Raw genomic sequence first — 14,689 nt, forward strand, 5'->3', positions numbered from 1 at the left:
ATACAACTACTTCCGGGTAAAATTTCAAAATAAAGCCCTTATTGTGAAGTAATATAGCCTACAGTCAGAGCACGTCGAAATCGTTTTGCATCACCGGCCAAGTTGCCTGCTCTCTGAGTTTCCTCTGGCTTATTTATTAATTTATTTTGATCATATAAACCAGATCAGTAGCCTACTTGCATCCATTCAGATGTAGGGCATTTGGTAAAAAACTAACTAACTGTAGGCCTACATCACAGTGATATAAAGAAACTGTAATGCCAACTGCACAGTTATGTTATTGTTATGTATTAAATTAAAATACATTTGCATAGCCCCTACTTAAGACGTCCAAAAGAGGCTTGGATTGTCCTTATTCAGATGAACCCAGAAAGATCACCCTAACAATTTTCAATGAAAGTCAAAAAGGTCAGATGACAGATCAAACAGGGCAGTTATTGTGTGTGTGTGTGTGTGTGTGTGTGTGTGTGTGTGTGTGTGTGTGTGTGTGTGTGTGTGTGTGTGTGTGTGTGTGTGTGTGTGTGTGTGTGTGTGTGTGTGTGTGTGTGTGTGTGTGTGTGTGTGTGTGTGTGTGTGTGTGTGTGTGTGTGTGTGTAAGAGAGAGATAGAGAGCAGAGAGTATTTGAGAACAGTGATCTTGTTGTGACATGGCAGAGAGGCTAAAGCTATTTAGTAACACGGTTACTGTGGTCTCATAGCATCTGGCTGTGAATTACTCCATTCAGATGACACATGTGCTCAATATGCCAAACTGGAACCTTCAAGTGCTCTGGGAAAATGTTTGAGCCAACAAATGCAACAAGGGGATACAATAGTTTCATTGTTCGTAAACTGTGATCACAGTCATCCTTAAATTAGGTCTGTCATCAGACAAGGTTGAAATAGGAAGAAAAGCCTAATTTCATTGACCATATTGTTGTAGTGTGTAAAAGTTGTATATAGCCAAGCCTACAGACAATTAGCTAAGCTGAATCATAGGTAGGAAAAATGTGTCTTTGTCTATCATATCATATGGTCAAATATTTTTTTCAATCTGGGGATTTTAACACTTAGGCTATATTTATATTTATTAGGCCTAAATCACTGTAGCAAGCTAACATTATTAGGTCCTTGCATCTCCTGAATTGACTAGATTTCAGTAAAATGAGGGAGGGCGCCTTACAAAAAATGCAAATTACTTGATTTACTTTAATGCCATATTTGGGGAAAACGATGTGAAGGCGAGAAATGGGGTTGCCTCCCTATGGTGCCTACCACGCCCGATCGCTGTTCAAAGTAGCCTACGCTATAAACAGTGCAGTAACATCCAATGAAATGCTCGGATGTTAGCACATGAAGCGGCATCAGACAAATCAGTTGCTATTGGAAGCCAAAGATAAGTAATATCAAGATAGTTAGTTCTCAATCTCAGCCAATGAAAACCAGTGTCTGTTAGAACTTAATTATAATGTCAAATAGGTAAAATAGCCTACAAACTGAATATAAATAAAGCATTATTTATAACTGTATCTAGCTGATATATAAATGCAATAATATTATGAATAAATCCTCTTAATATAGCCTAACCCTCTAAATATAAGGCATAACCTTGTGCATATACGATCTAAGCAAAATGATTAGTTGTCACAACACTATCAGTACCTTACAAAGACCCTACACATTGCTAAATTCCGCATGTATTGTAATATTTCTGAAAAAATAGCGGTAATGTCACCAACAAATTACTTGTCCCCCGTATTTTCACGAAGCCGGAAGTGGGCAGAGGTGATTGGTCTCACTCCCACTGGCTACTTTGGCCGTCTGTAACAACAGCAGAATCAGACAAGAGAACCCAATGATGGAAGAATTTGAAGGTGATATAAGTTGTCGTCTAGCTATATGTTTATTTTAACTGTTTTGTGGCAAAGTCGAGCTCATAAGCTCTCCGTTTTTATCCTTCTAAATTGACGGATTCATTAATACTTTAGCTCAACAGTTTTTGTCAGCGACCGCTTTTTTTCTGTGGGATTTAGCCCAAGTAATGCTAGGTAACGTCAGGGCCAAAGATGAAGCTAGCTACCGACTGTCTCTGAATGGGTGTGATCCTCACATTGGCATGTACATTAGCCATAGAAGCTGTACAACATTAGCATGCTGCTACCTTGACATGAATTAAAGCATAGTAACGTTATTGCATTAAGCCGTTACATGTAGATAATAGTACCTACCGTTATACTGACGACACAAATATTTGAACGACGTTTTTAAATCCGTAAACTATCAGTTACTGTCTTACTAAGTTAACGTTACTTCTAGTCAGTTTTCAGCATTTGGAAATCAGTGTTGGAATCCGTTTAAAATGAACTAGCTAACGTTAATCAAGGAAACTAATTATGACATTGTGGTTGGGTCATTGTGGGAACAATATAATTTATGTGAGCGAAAGTAACTTTAACGTTAGCATTTAATGTTAATATGGGCTGTGTCAACAAACCCAATGTTTGTCTTACCCTAACGTTACACCTGGTCATTTTATCAGTAGGACAACGGTGGCCAGCTGTGGTCCATTTCCGTTCTCTCTGATATTTAACCTCTTTCACTATAATCAGAATGTCATCTTTTGTTCCTGCAGACGGTGAAGCTTCTCCAGCTGAGGATCTGGCTCAATGCCACATCTGTAAAAGATGCTTCTTCCCTAAAGTCCTGGTAAACAAATACTTTTTTTTAACATTCCTTAATAGAGATAAAAGTGATACACTGTAATAACCAGAAGAAAAGTACAGTGATGTATTAGCAGGCACATTTTGAAGATGATGCAGTTGGTTTAGTTTATCTAAAATTTGAGACTTGATGGGCAATATTTTTGGCTAAAAAGATGATTTTTTTTTTGTTAAGCGTGTATAGACGCACTGGGTTTGCTGTGGTGACAATATTTTCCATTTATTTTCAGCTGAGTTTGGATGTGACATTGGCTACAATCCAAATAGGGTCCCAGTAGGGCCCTGTGAAGAGCTCTTTATAGGGAGGGTTTTAACAAAGTACTAAAGCTTTTCGTTAAAGCAAACAGTTAAAGTACAATTTTAGACTACATGATTTACAACCATGACTAAGTACCTGCTGCAGTGCTAAAATGAAGAAGTCATGAAGTCAAATTTAAATCTAGGCATGCAGATTGTAGATAGTGGTTGCTATGTAATGACATTTGTTCCCAAGGAATCAAACCAGAAAAAAAAAAAAAAATACTGGGTTTGTACACTTGAAGCCACTTTTAACAATGAGATTTATGCACTATTGAGATGACTTGCAACACTTTTTTATACATAAAGGCGATTATGATGCATATTTTTAGTACCACCACTGTTATCATCATAACTTTAAGTATTATTAAACCAAAACATAATACAGTTTTAGATTTGATCACATCAAAGCCACAATGATTTCAATAAGTTATTGGAACATATTGTTTCCCAGTAATGCCAATACACACATTTGTGCACTTACACAAGCACTCATCCTCATCATTGGCAATAACTGCAATAATGTTTTATGCATTCTTTTGTTGGCATGTGTGTATTTGTGTACATTAGGAGGTTTAAAAGAATTAATAAAAAAAAAATACTGGTGTCATTAAAGTTGGAGTATGCAGTTTTCTGGAAAAGGCAAAACAATAATATGAAGGTACAGCCCTCCTTTAACAGAAGGCTGAACTATAAGGGGGAGATGTAGAGAAAATGTTTCTAGTAGTTTTGCCTTCTGCTAACCGTAGCCATGAGACTTAGCCACAGCCGTCTGCTAGCCGCAGCCGTGAGCCTTTTGCTATGGTTAGCAGAAGGCTAAACTATAAGAGAGGTGGAGAGAAGATGTTGCTAATAGTTTAGCATTCTGCTAACTGCAGCCTTGAGCTTAGTCACAGGCATGAGCTCTTTTGATAAGTCCATCTTCCTTTTTCGGGGTTACTGTGCAGTGTAGGCAGTTGCCAATGCTGGAATAGCAACTTTCTGCTGATTTTCTTTTTCTGCCATTTAATCAGGCTTTCATCACCAGAAGGGACATGCACATGCACCTGTAGAACAACCAATAGGAATGCCAAGAAGAGGTGCTGAAGTCTAGTTTAATCTCAATCCACTTGAATAACTATATGCTAAAAGGTTATTATGGAGTCTTTGCCCATTAAAACAAACACAAACTGCCTCCTCCATCTTTAATGTTAAACAACCAACTTTGTAGATTGTAGCTAGATTTTATTTGAAAGATGTGTTTGCATTCTTTACTTTGCAGCTGCAGTCACAGAAATCATGTTTGTCTTGCTTCTGGAAATGTGATTGTAACAAAACGGCAGCTAGGGTTTTCTAAGTGTTTTCAAAACATGCAGAAACAGATTAAGTTTATGTAGTAACTGCGTATTGTGCATCTGTTATTCTCTCCCTACAGGAGAAGCATGCTAAAATCTGCCAGAAGTCAGCAACCAAAAGGAGGAAGGTTTTTGACTCCAGTCGACAGCGAGCTGAGGGAACAGACATCCCCACACTCAAACCCATCAAACCAAAGGTAAGACCACACCTTAGGAGGGGGGAGTTCAATTTGATTATTGATAGAAAAAGAAAAAAAAAATGCTCAAAGTTGTACATCTCCGTCTGGAAATTGTCCGGAAATTTCTGTAAGAACAACAGTGTTTTTAACATGTGTAATTCAGCCTAAATAAATTTAGGCACTTTAAATTGTATTTCAGTCACAAAGTTCATCTTCTACTGAGAAAGTAAGTTGATTCATCTATTTTTCATTTGTCCTTCCTTTCTGTGTACATGAGTTTTAGTGGCACAGCTCAAAATGCATTCACACACTCTTTCTGGTTTTATAAATACTGGTTTCCTTGCTTTAAATCATTGGCCTAAATAGTCTGGATGTGTGTAAACTCATACTAGTGGTTGTATTAGTTTACAAAAAACACTAAATATGTGGTATTTTCCTTACCTTACCACATTCTGCAACTGACAATATTCAAATGTAGGCCATTATATTTTCTTTTCCTTTAACCATCCCTGTGTTGACCGTCTTACCTCTTATCTTCTCAAGCTGCACTAATTCTTTTAAACCTGTCATAGACTCTTTGACAACTCACCTTAAATCTACCCAGCTTTGTTTATGGTACTACCTTAATAGACGTTGTCAGGAAAGCTAAAGGTGCTCACACTGAGTAACCAAGACTTGCTTATCCTATTGTTCCCAATTTGAAGTCTGTTGCCTGGCAGTTGTTCAAATGTCAACTCAAAAACTTCTTTCTGATGTCTTGGCTTCAACTAACTCTTACACTCACTGCCCTTCCGCTGGATAACTGTGTTCTCAGTGTTCTGGCATGAACAGGACAAACCTCTAGTTGTTATGTGATTCTCTCTATATGACATCATTGGCAATTTGGAAGTCCTTAATTTGGAGCCAAAAATGATAAAACATGTTGATTGAGTTGTCAGAATATACAATGATATAGAAATGTATCAAACAGTCAAGCTCTTGAGGAATGAGTACTATACTGTAAATGGTTCATGGTGCATGGTTAGAGGGAGTGAAGGAACATTTGCTTTAGTTCTCTCAGAATCATCTGTGTTTGTCAGACAAACATGCTTATTGAAGACTATAACTGTAGAGGAGGAAGTAGGAAGTCAGCGGGCTATCATGTTGCCACAGAAACTGCTCAGTGAACTACTTCTGTCAGAAAGCATCAGCTTTAGATAAGACTCAGACTGCCACTATGGAAAGAAAAGGGGATTTTTTTTTTTTTTAAGGAATGAAGTAAATTTGTTATGAGAGTCAGAAACGTGTTGTTAAGAGTTGCATACATTAAAACCATGACTTAAATTATAGGAATTTTCTGTCAAAAACAAGATAGAAATAAGACATAATCATTAAAATTATGCATCCTCAGTTATTGTTTAAGATAGAGAGTAGGATTGCAAAAATTCCAGGAATATTCAAGGTGGAAACGTTCTATGGGAACTTATGTGAATTTATGGGGAGTTTATGAGGTAAAAATGGGAATAAAATCGAAATATAGGGGTTATCTTCTCAGGCTGTATTTACCATGTCATATGCAGACAGACGCTAACCATTTACCATATCATAAATAAATCTATTCATTTGTCAAATACCTACCACGTGAACTAAGCCATATGGTGAGTTAGCTAGCTAGCAAGTTAACTAATGTAAAAAGATGCTTTGAAAATTTCAGCCGACAATGTGTGCAAACTTATATTGTGTTCACACCGGCCGCATAAAGTTTGATCGCTCAAGTTGTTGGGTGACTGAAATATCATACAAAATATAAATATATTTACCTCAAGAATATAATTTAAAGTTAAATAAAAGCGTGTAGTCCTTTGGCTCAGAGAGTGTTGGCAGTAGTGTGGGTTGCACATGTGATGGGATAAATACTATGCATGTAGAAGGTTGTGATTTTACGGAAATCCTATTTAGTGGGATGCTGGCAAACGATCTGTACATGTGGTGGCAGAGTGTGCTGCTGAATGCAGTGCTGGCTACAATTCAATTTAATGGGCATACGTTTGTCCAAAACATGCCAGAAGAGCTATTATTGCTTTGTTATGTGTAGTTCCCCCCCTTTTTCCCTTTTCCTTCCCTAATTTTCCGGAAGTGTTCCGACCCTTTGCAACCCTAGTAGAGAGTAACTAGAGAGAGTAGAGTAAGAAGGTGACCTCATCAGCACATACATAATGAGGACACATTCAGTTCAAGTAATGACAGCACATCGGATTGGCAGTAATGAGGTTTACCATGACAGCAGCAATAGCTGTCTAAGGTTGTAGTAAAAAAATAAATAAATAACAGGCTGGTGTAACAGTGCATCTCCTCTGTGTTGCCCCCTTCCAGGCAGAACCCCCTAAGAAGCCTTCCAACTGGCGGAAGAAACATGAGGACTTCATCGCTACCATCCGGGCTGCCAAGGTCCTCACTCAAGTCATGAAGGAGGGGGGGCCATTACCGCCACCTCCTCCTCCTACCTATGACCCAGGTAACATGTAGCTCTGTGGAGAGTGGACTTAAGCAAGAAACAGGAAAAAAAACGTTCACTGTGTTATGGTTACCAAACAGTCACTGTGACCTCACGTCTGTCCATCCCATTCTTGTGAGCGCGACATCTCAGGATCCCCCGGGGAATGAACGTCTTAAAATTTAGCACAAACATCCACTTGGTCTCAAGGATGAACTGATTCGATTTTGGAAGTCAAAGGTCAAGGTTACAGTGACCTCACAAAACGCGTTTTTGGGCATAAATCTAAAAGTCCTGCGCAAATTATGACAAAATTTCACACAAACGTCTGATAGGATAAAATTATGAATTGATGACATTTAATATCCAACAGGTCAACGGTAAACTTCACTGCGACATCATATTGTTCTGCAAAAATGCTTTTCTGGCCCTAACGCCCTAACTCAGGAACCGAATGAGAGATTGTGACCATATTTCACAGTTGGTCGGATACTGAATTGGTGACTCTAATCATGGGTGCCCACCATGAAACTGTGCTGATTGTACAGATCTTCCGTGCTGCCAGGTTGAAGATGTGTGTGAAGCATCCATGAACAAAACATATTAAGTATATTTCTTGGCAAAACATACTTAATATATTTTATTGAATCGTGTCAAGGTATTCGCTACATATATTGTATGAGTCTGGACAGACATGGATATAAACTGCAACTTGATTGGTCGGCGGAGGCATACAACCGCAAGGCGGTAATTCTATTTTTTATTTTTATTTCAAGTACAGGAAGATGCAATGGATGCAATAGCAGGTGTATTTTCTCACCGCCTGTTTTGTGTTTAGACTATGTCCAGTGCCCTCACTGTCAGCGGAGGTTTAACCAGGGTGCAGCTGACAGACACATCAAGTTCTGCCAGGAGCAGGCCGCCCGTATGCCCACCAAGGGCAAGTTAGGAGATGCCAAGAAGCCTCCTGGTCGCACACCGGTACACACACATGCACACACTGCACAGCTGATTGGATGTGCACATGAACAGACAACTTGTGTTTTTGTTGAAAAATACTATTTTACTTGAGTTGATTTTGGTTGAATGTTGTACATTTGGAGGGTGTCGGGACACCTGTATATAAATAACATACACCATTCATTTCCCATCTTAAAAACCATTTAAACATGCACTGACAAATTTGATAGTATGAAAAAAATGTTTTTTTGATAAATGGCACACGCAGCTTTCAGCTCTCTTCTCAAAATATAAACAGCTGTGATTATTTACCCACAGCATTCAAAGTAAGTGGGTAGTAGTAGTGTAGCTACACAGCCACTCTCACCCAAATACTTGGCCAGGCAATTGTCAATTCTCACTTATGTTATTGCCAATTCTTTATAATTAAGAAGGGTTGTCTGTGAATTCATAATCCTTGTTCATTATTAGCATAGCGAGACACCCACTTTGCAGCAGGCGTAGAATTGGCAGTCACATAGCAACAGCTATGGCACATGACCGGGGAGTTTATTTGGAAGCCAATAAAAGCAGCAGGGTCCAAACCATGTTGGTTAAGAGCTCTGCAGTTTTTTCATCCTAATAAGAGAACTGTGGCCATTGATCATGGGGTCACTTTTCCAGTGCCCCATGTATGGTTACATCTACAGTATGGTCTGCTCTTGGTAATGAAGGCTACAGCGTAGTGATAAACAGTATCCCCTGTGTGTCCTATCCCTATTCCTTTGTAGAGCGAGTGTTCTATGTTGATGCTTTGATGATTTGTTTGTATTATGTACTTTTTTTTTTTTTCATTGCTTCCCTCTCTCTCTCTCAGTGCAAGCCTCCTGCTTCTGTAAAGAAGGCCACCTCTCCTGCTGTGTCAACCATCCCTTCAGCCTCCTCTCGTTTACCGCAGAGATCGGGCCTCGCACAGCCCACTGGTATGGGCACAGCTGTGTTGATCGTGCACACACACACACACACACAGCCACGTACACACACACGGTTCAGTTCTATGTATTTGTGACTTCTTTTTTTTATGAAATGACTCAGGTTAGGCTAAGATAATTACATCTTCCATAGTAACATGCACAAGTCTCTGTAGTACTGTGTCATTTTTTTTCTTTTCTCTCTTTTGCTCTAGGGATTCCATCTGGTAAGGTGTCATCTGCAGGTTCATTGAGAAATAATCCCTCCGGCCTCACAAGCCCTCCATCAGGGTCAGTGCTCTCTCCCTCACGCACGCACGCCCGCACACAGACGCACACACACACACACACACACACATACACACAAAATACAGGTCACATGGGAGTTTTGAACCTGAAAATTGCAGTTTTAAACTTTGTTCAGGCTTTTACACATCCACACATTGTCTTTCTCCTCTTATGTTTTTCCTCTCAGTGTGGGAAGCAAGACCCGAGCAGGGAGCTCTGGCTTTGTGAGGAACACTCAGTCTGGAATAGCACTCAACAAGAAGAAAGTAGACACCTTCATAACTAGGTGAGCCAGTTCACTAACAGGTTTGCTCAAAAAAAGTAATACGAGAATGAATGAAAAAAGCACGATACAACCACCATAGAGTCTTGCTAAACTTCCCTGTCCTCTTGTGGTTTTGTGTTGTATTGCATACAACTGTAGAGTCCATTCTGTTTGAATGTTTGGTGTAACATTTGAGTTAACATTTTTTATCCCTCTATTCATTATTATATTTCAATATGTAGCTAAAAAAAATCATTAATCGCAATATCTGGCAGACAAATCGCAATGCGATTTCCCCAAAATCCTTCAGCCTGTGTTTACCCAGGTTATAGGCGTGCTGACACTGTCAGCTTAATAAAATGAAGCTTAAATATGTGATATATCGGTGCAATTGCCACAAAGTGCTTGCAGTACACCTTGTAGGAAAGCTCAAGCATTTTCTAATCGAACGGCCATGCCCACCCACTGTTATCACAACACTAAAACATTTACTCCATTCAATTCAAAAGATTTGAAGGTGTTTTAGAGTATAGTATAGTAATATTATCAAAACCCCTTCATAATCTGGTATCAACAGTATCAGCACTGAAATATCACCAATAACAACTCAAAGTACTTAGTTTCTAACCTTGCTACGTGTTTGTCGAATGTCTTCAGGAATCATGTCGATGGCGCTGACGAAGTTAACAACGGTGGGATGAAGACCAAGTTCTGTCATGCTTGTGGGACCAAGTATCCTGTTGAATCCGCCAAGTTCTGCTGTGAGTGTGGGATCAGGAGGATGTGTATTTGATAACAAAAAGCTATTCTTAGGGGATGCACCGGGACTCAAACTAGCATCAGAGGGTTTCGCCAAAGCATGCATTTTCCCGCTTGGGTGTAATTTCACGGCAGTAAAGGGGTGTAATCGGCAGACAACCCTTTGCTGTTGCGTTTTCTTTTCTAGTTGCTGTTTAGTCTTCATGCATTTTGCTGGCCCATTCCACTAGTATCACATTGTTCAGTTCTGCTGGATAGTTTACAATTTCCAATTAGTACACATTCTGCCATTTTCCAAACACAAATATAATAACCAGAATCTACAATAAATGATAACTGTGACTGGAGGCTGATGAATTTCGGTGGCGAACTGATCTGGTATAAAGTTATGTTAAACTGTGGTAAGAGTCATGATATCAGTAGCTCATATGGCTGACACAGGCACAACGCGACACGCAGCTCAGTATTTTCAATGAGCCTCCTCCTTACTGCTGGTACAGCATCGCGCCGCTGTTTCCTCCAGCTCATACACATGAACATTATTGCCGTGAAACTAGAGGCCATTACAAGGATTAAGAATTTGGAATGAGCGAAAAAAAAACATTTCCAGTTAAAAAAAACACTTGCAGTCCGTATTACTAAAGAAAACTTAATTTTATCGCCGCTGGACAATAAAGAGTTCAGCACCCTGTAGAGCGGAGTCAGTATCAGCAATTGAAAGCTTTTGGTGCATCCTTAGAATACTGTAGAGAAGATATAAGTAAGAGAGTAGATGAAAGCAAAATTTGTAGTATTAAAATAAGTAAGTAAAATTTGAATGAGGAGGTAGGGTACAAGTGTTGGGTGACTCATTGGGGTTGGGTGTGATTGCCCCTGTATCTCAATCGCCAGTCAACCGTGATTTGAAATGCATTCCTTAATCCCGTTTGCCTCCACTTCCTCACAAGTATGTTCCTATAGAAGTGCAATATGATTGACTACTGAAGAAAACTGTTTTTTTTTCCTAAAGGAAGTGTGTTGTAATTTTGGAAAGCTATAAATTGTTTAGACAGGGACCAGTCCAAAAATGAACTCGCTGTTAAAAGCTCAGTGCTCCCTTTAAGGTCCCTTTTACAGGTAAAGTTTGTTTTTAGCTATCTAATCTTAATGTTACCATCACAGGCCTGACATTTCTAGACAAATGTAGCATTTACTTAAACCCTTTTATTCCCCCTTATTTTATACAATGTAAGTATTTATTTTCGTATTCCCTTTGATTTTACTGAATGAACAATGACTGCATCTCTTTTGTTAATGCTCTGTGGAATTAAAATGTTTTGCTTTGGATTTGTATGAAACCTAAATGCACCTGGATGTGTTGCATTTGCTTTTTCCTTGACAGTGTTTCTATTGAGTCTGTATTCAATGCATTGAGGTATTTAGGCTCAATAGTACTACAGTCATAAATGCTGTGTACGGTATGGTTGATCCCATCTGGTTGATATAAAAGACACTATTTATGACCCCACACAGTTCATTTACAGGTGGGACACTAGGAAAGGCCTCAACTTGAGGTGCATAGTTAATCTTCATTAACCGCCACACTATTTTAACAGTGTCCTTTGAAAAGTAAAGGAATTTGTTGCAAGTTTCAATAACCAAACTATGTTACACAACAAGAAATGTTTGAACAGACTGGACGTGTGTGTGTTTACCTGTACTGATTACAACAGCCGTTAGCCTGGATACGGATGTGCACTTGATGGCATGTATATCCACCATTAATAAATTTCTATGAAGACTGCTGTGATGGTGTTGTGAGAGTGTCTGTTGAAGAGAGAGCAAGTAGAAAAAAATATTCTTGTACTACTGTAGATCATTTAAGGTAATGAGTACGTAAAAGCCTTTACTTTCTTTTAGGTATAAATATATTTGGAATACATGTGCCCTGGGTCATATACAATAATACTTGCTACATTTTACAAACAGGAATTAGCTACATGATAACGCATTATGTATGGTCCCAGAAAGGAAGAGAAAATAGCTGCAGGGGGCAAAGGCTGCATGCTTATGTATTATTTGCATTTTTTGGCCCTCAAACTAACAAATAGCCTAAGCTACAGTACAGTCCTGATAAGACTTTTTATTATTAGTCATTAATCAACTGAATGTGACAGGAAAGCTTCTTGGATGTATCCCAGAAAGGTGTGTGTATGTGTGTGTGTGTGTGTGTGTGTGTGTGTGTGTGTGTGTGTGTGTGTGTGTGTGTGTGTGTGTGTGTGTGTGTGTGTGTGTGAGAGAGAGAGAGAGTTAAAGTCAGCCATCTGTGGCAGAATGTGCTTTTAAAGTATCAATCCCACTCAATGATTAATCAACCCAATGTCATTTTAAAAGGGAGTACCAATGACTTGACACAGCCTAAAACAACTCCCTAGTCAAAAACTAACAAAGGAGCTTTAGATTGCAAGATGTGCCAGGGCTAGTCATTCTCATCCAAAGTGAAAGTAAAACCGTATTTCTCCCCATGCTTGAGCTGTCATCGCTAGTCATTCTCATCCAAAGTGAAAGTAAAACCGTATTCCCCCCCCCCCCCATGCTTGAGCCGTCATCGCTAAGTGCAAGCAAATGTCCTAGCATATTCTATACTATCTTAAAAAAAAATTATAAAAAAATACTTTTAGCTGCATGTTTGTAGCTTTAAATCTTATATTTTCCCTTAAGAATACACCTTCTGCATCTAAGAGCTTCTTTGTGCTGTTCATCGTGCACCTTTTGTGGAGTCCGTAAAAACATTCTTGTGAATTCTGCAGGGTGGTGGCTGGTATATGCAGCACACAGTTGGCCCAAAGCACAGTGTGCCAGAGTCCACTATGTTGGACGGCCTTGAAACATTCTTTTCCAGTTGGCTTAATAGCTTGTGTCTGTGTAGCTTGGAAACTTATCTGAAGAGTCAGTAATCCTATACATCCAAAACCGTTGCAAGAGAGATATACAGTTACTTGACAAGATAGCTTAAATAAAGTAGAAGCTTCCTCTTCCATATTCCAATGGAGGACTGCGTAGTACAGAAGAACTGGCAAGACGTGCACTATTTTTTTTTTTTTTGCTTCACAATGAGCTTAAGTGTGGTCTCAGGTGTCCATGGTAATAGTGTTCAGCATCTGGTAGCACGTGGTTATGGCAGACAGGATTGCTTTGGCTTTGCAAAGTTTTTTAGTCTCCTTTATGTATTGTTTCTGCTCGTTTCTTCTTTGTCTCGTCGATCTCCTCTTCCACCTCACGTTGGGTTCTTTGGTCTAGTTAATAGTCAACACACAAACACAACGTGTAACTTAGTGTTCAGTCCTTTTAATGAGTGGCATTTGTCCCTATGATCTCATGAACATCAGTTAGGTATAATGCTTAATTATAATGTGATATGTTCTATAACTGCAATGCACACATTATTGATGCATATTTATCCCTTATCAACCAACATCAAGTGAAACAAGGCTCAGTGCACGCTCTGTCTAGGACAAATCAAAGTCTGACTTCTTACTACCCTGACTGAATACTATTCTGTCTATATGGGGTGTGATCAAAGTACAGTATGTTTGTTCAAATGCAAGCCTTAAAAAAAGTGTGAGCTGACACAGTGTGAGCCAGTATTTTCAGCCTGTGTTGGTCTGATACAGCCTGCGGCTCTACAAATGCCACTGTATGACTCAGACATCAACGGTGAGTCTGAATCATCAAATTTGATTCTGATCCCACACTGTTAAAAATTAAGTACAGGTTGATTAAACATAACAGATTCAGTGGTATAGTGGGTGGGGTTTCCCATAAAATTGTGGAAAAAAATACTAATTTAATTCCAACTTGTTTTATTTGTACTGCATCTCTTTGGAAAAATACACTTCTGAATGCTGGTAATATTTCCAGATGTGGCATTTAAGTGTGACTCAGAAAGACAAAAAAGTTGAGGAACCAAGAAGCACCCAAATGACTGTGTTCATTTCTAGCCCCTGCTTTCACACTGTCAAACACTCTTCATAAGTGTTTGTTCATTGCAGTGCACCAAGAAGCATAATGCAACCTCACATTTTGCATGCACATTTTGTGCTGTATCTTGCCTCTGCCTAGCACCAAGTAAACAAATCGTGTACAAATAGGTTCATGTTTGAATACACTGACACAGACAGCAGGCTATATAACCTGGCTGAGTCACCTACTATGTGGCTAAACTGTCCTAGCCAGTTAAATGTGCCAATATGTCACACAGAGAAACCAAAATGATCGTAATGTTCCTTAAGTTAGTCATCTTACTCCTGCCCCTACTAGTTTCATTATAAAACACTACATTTATGAAGAACATTCACATCTGTATGATTTGAACAAATTAATGTGCTTAGACTTACCGGTTTCTCAGAACAAGGGCAAAGTAACGAGTCTAGGACAGTCCTGACCAGTCTATCCGTGTGGGGAATGTTTAAAGTCTTCATTTTGCAGGTTAGGAAGTGCAAGGGG

General features: G+C 39.1%; 1 protein-coding gene across 3 annotated transcripts; it reads left to right on the forward strand.

Annotated features, from left to right (window-relative positions):
- The first annotated feature begins 1,769 nt into the window (after nucleotides 1–1,769).
- Nucleotides 1,770–11,989, forward strand: zc2hc1a (zinc finger, C2HC-type containing 1A). Of its 3 annotated transcripts, none has more exons than XM_039790095.1 (10): nucleotides 1,770–1,853; nucleotides 2,612–2,685; nucleotides 4,411–4,527; nucleotides 4,709–4,735; nucleotides 6,862–7,003; nucleotides 7,821–7,963; nucleotides 8,799–8,904; nucleotides 9,108–9,183; nucleotides 9,368–9,466; nucleotides 10,103–11,989. In XM_039790095.1, the coding sequence occupies exons 1-10, from the start codon at nucleotides 1,835–1,837 to the stop codon at nucleotides 10,236–10,238; spliced, it is 939 nt and encodes a 312-aa protein (XP_039646029.1). In that variant the 5' UTR covers nucleotides 1,770–1,834; the 3' UTR covers nucleotides 10,239–11,989. The 3 variants fall into 3 exon arrangements, with proteins under 3 accessions (XP_039646029.1, XP_039646031.1, XP_039646030.1); XM_039790096.1 differs by lacking the exon at nucleotides 1,770–1,853 and adding an exon at nucleotides 1,908–2,027; XM_039790097.1 differs by lacking the exon at nucleotides 4,709–4,735.
- The last annotated feature ends 2,700 nt before the right edge of the window (nucleotides 11,990–14,689 follow it).

Source organism: Perca fluviatilis, chromosome 22, assembly GCF_010015445.1.
Source record: "Perca fluviatilis chromosome 22, GENO_Pfluv_1.0, whole genome shotgun sequence".
NCBI lineage: Eukaryota > Metazoa > Chordata > Actinopteri > Perciformes > Percidae > Perca > Perca fluviatilis.

Bases quoted from the DNA above. Each gene is read 5' to 3' on its own strand.
- zc2hc1a (XM_039790095.1), top strand. The intron at 2,686-4,410 runs GTAAACAAATAC...CTCTCCCTACAG, and splicing joins GCTTCTTCCCTAAAGTCCTG to GAGAAGCATGCTAAAATCTG. The intron at 7,964-8,798 runs GTACACACACAT...TCTCTCTCTCAG, and splicing joins AGCCTCCTGGTCGCACACCG to TGCAAGCCTCCTGCTTCTGT.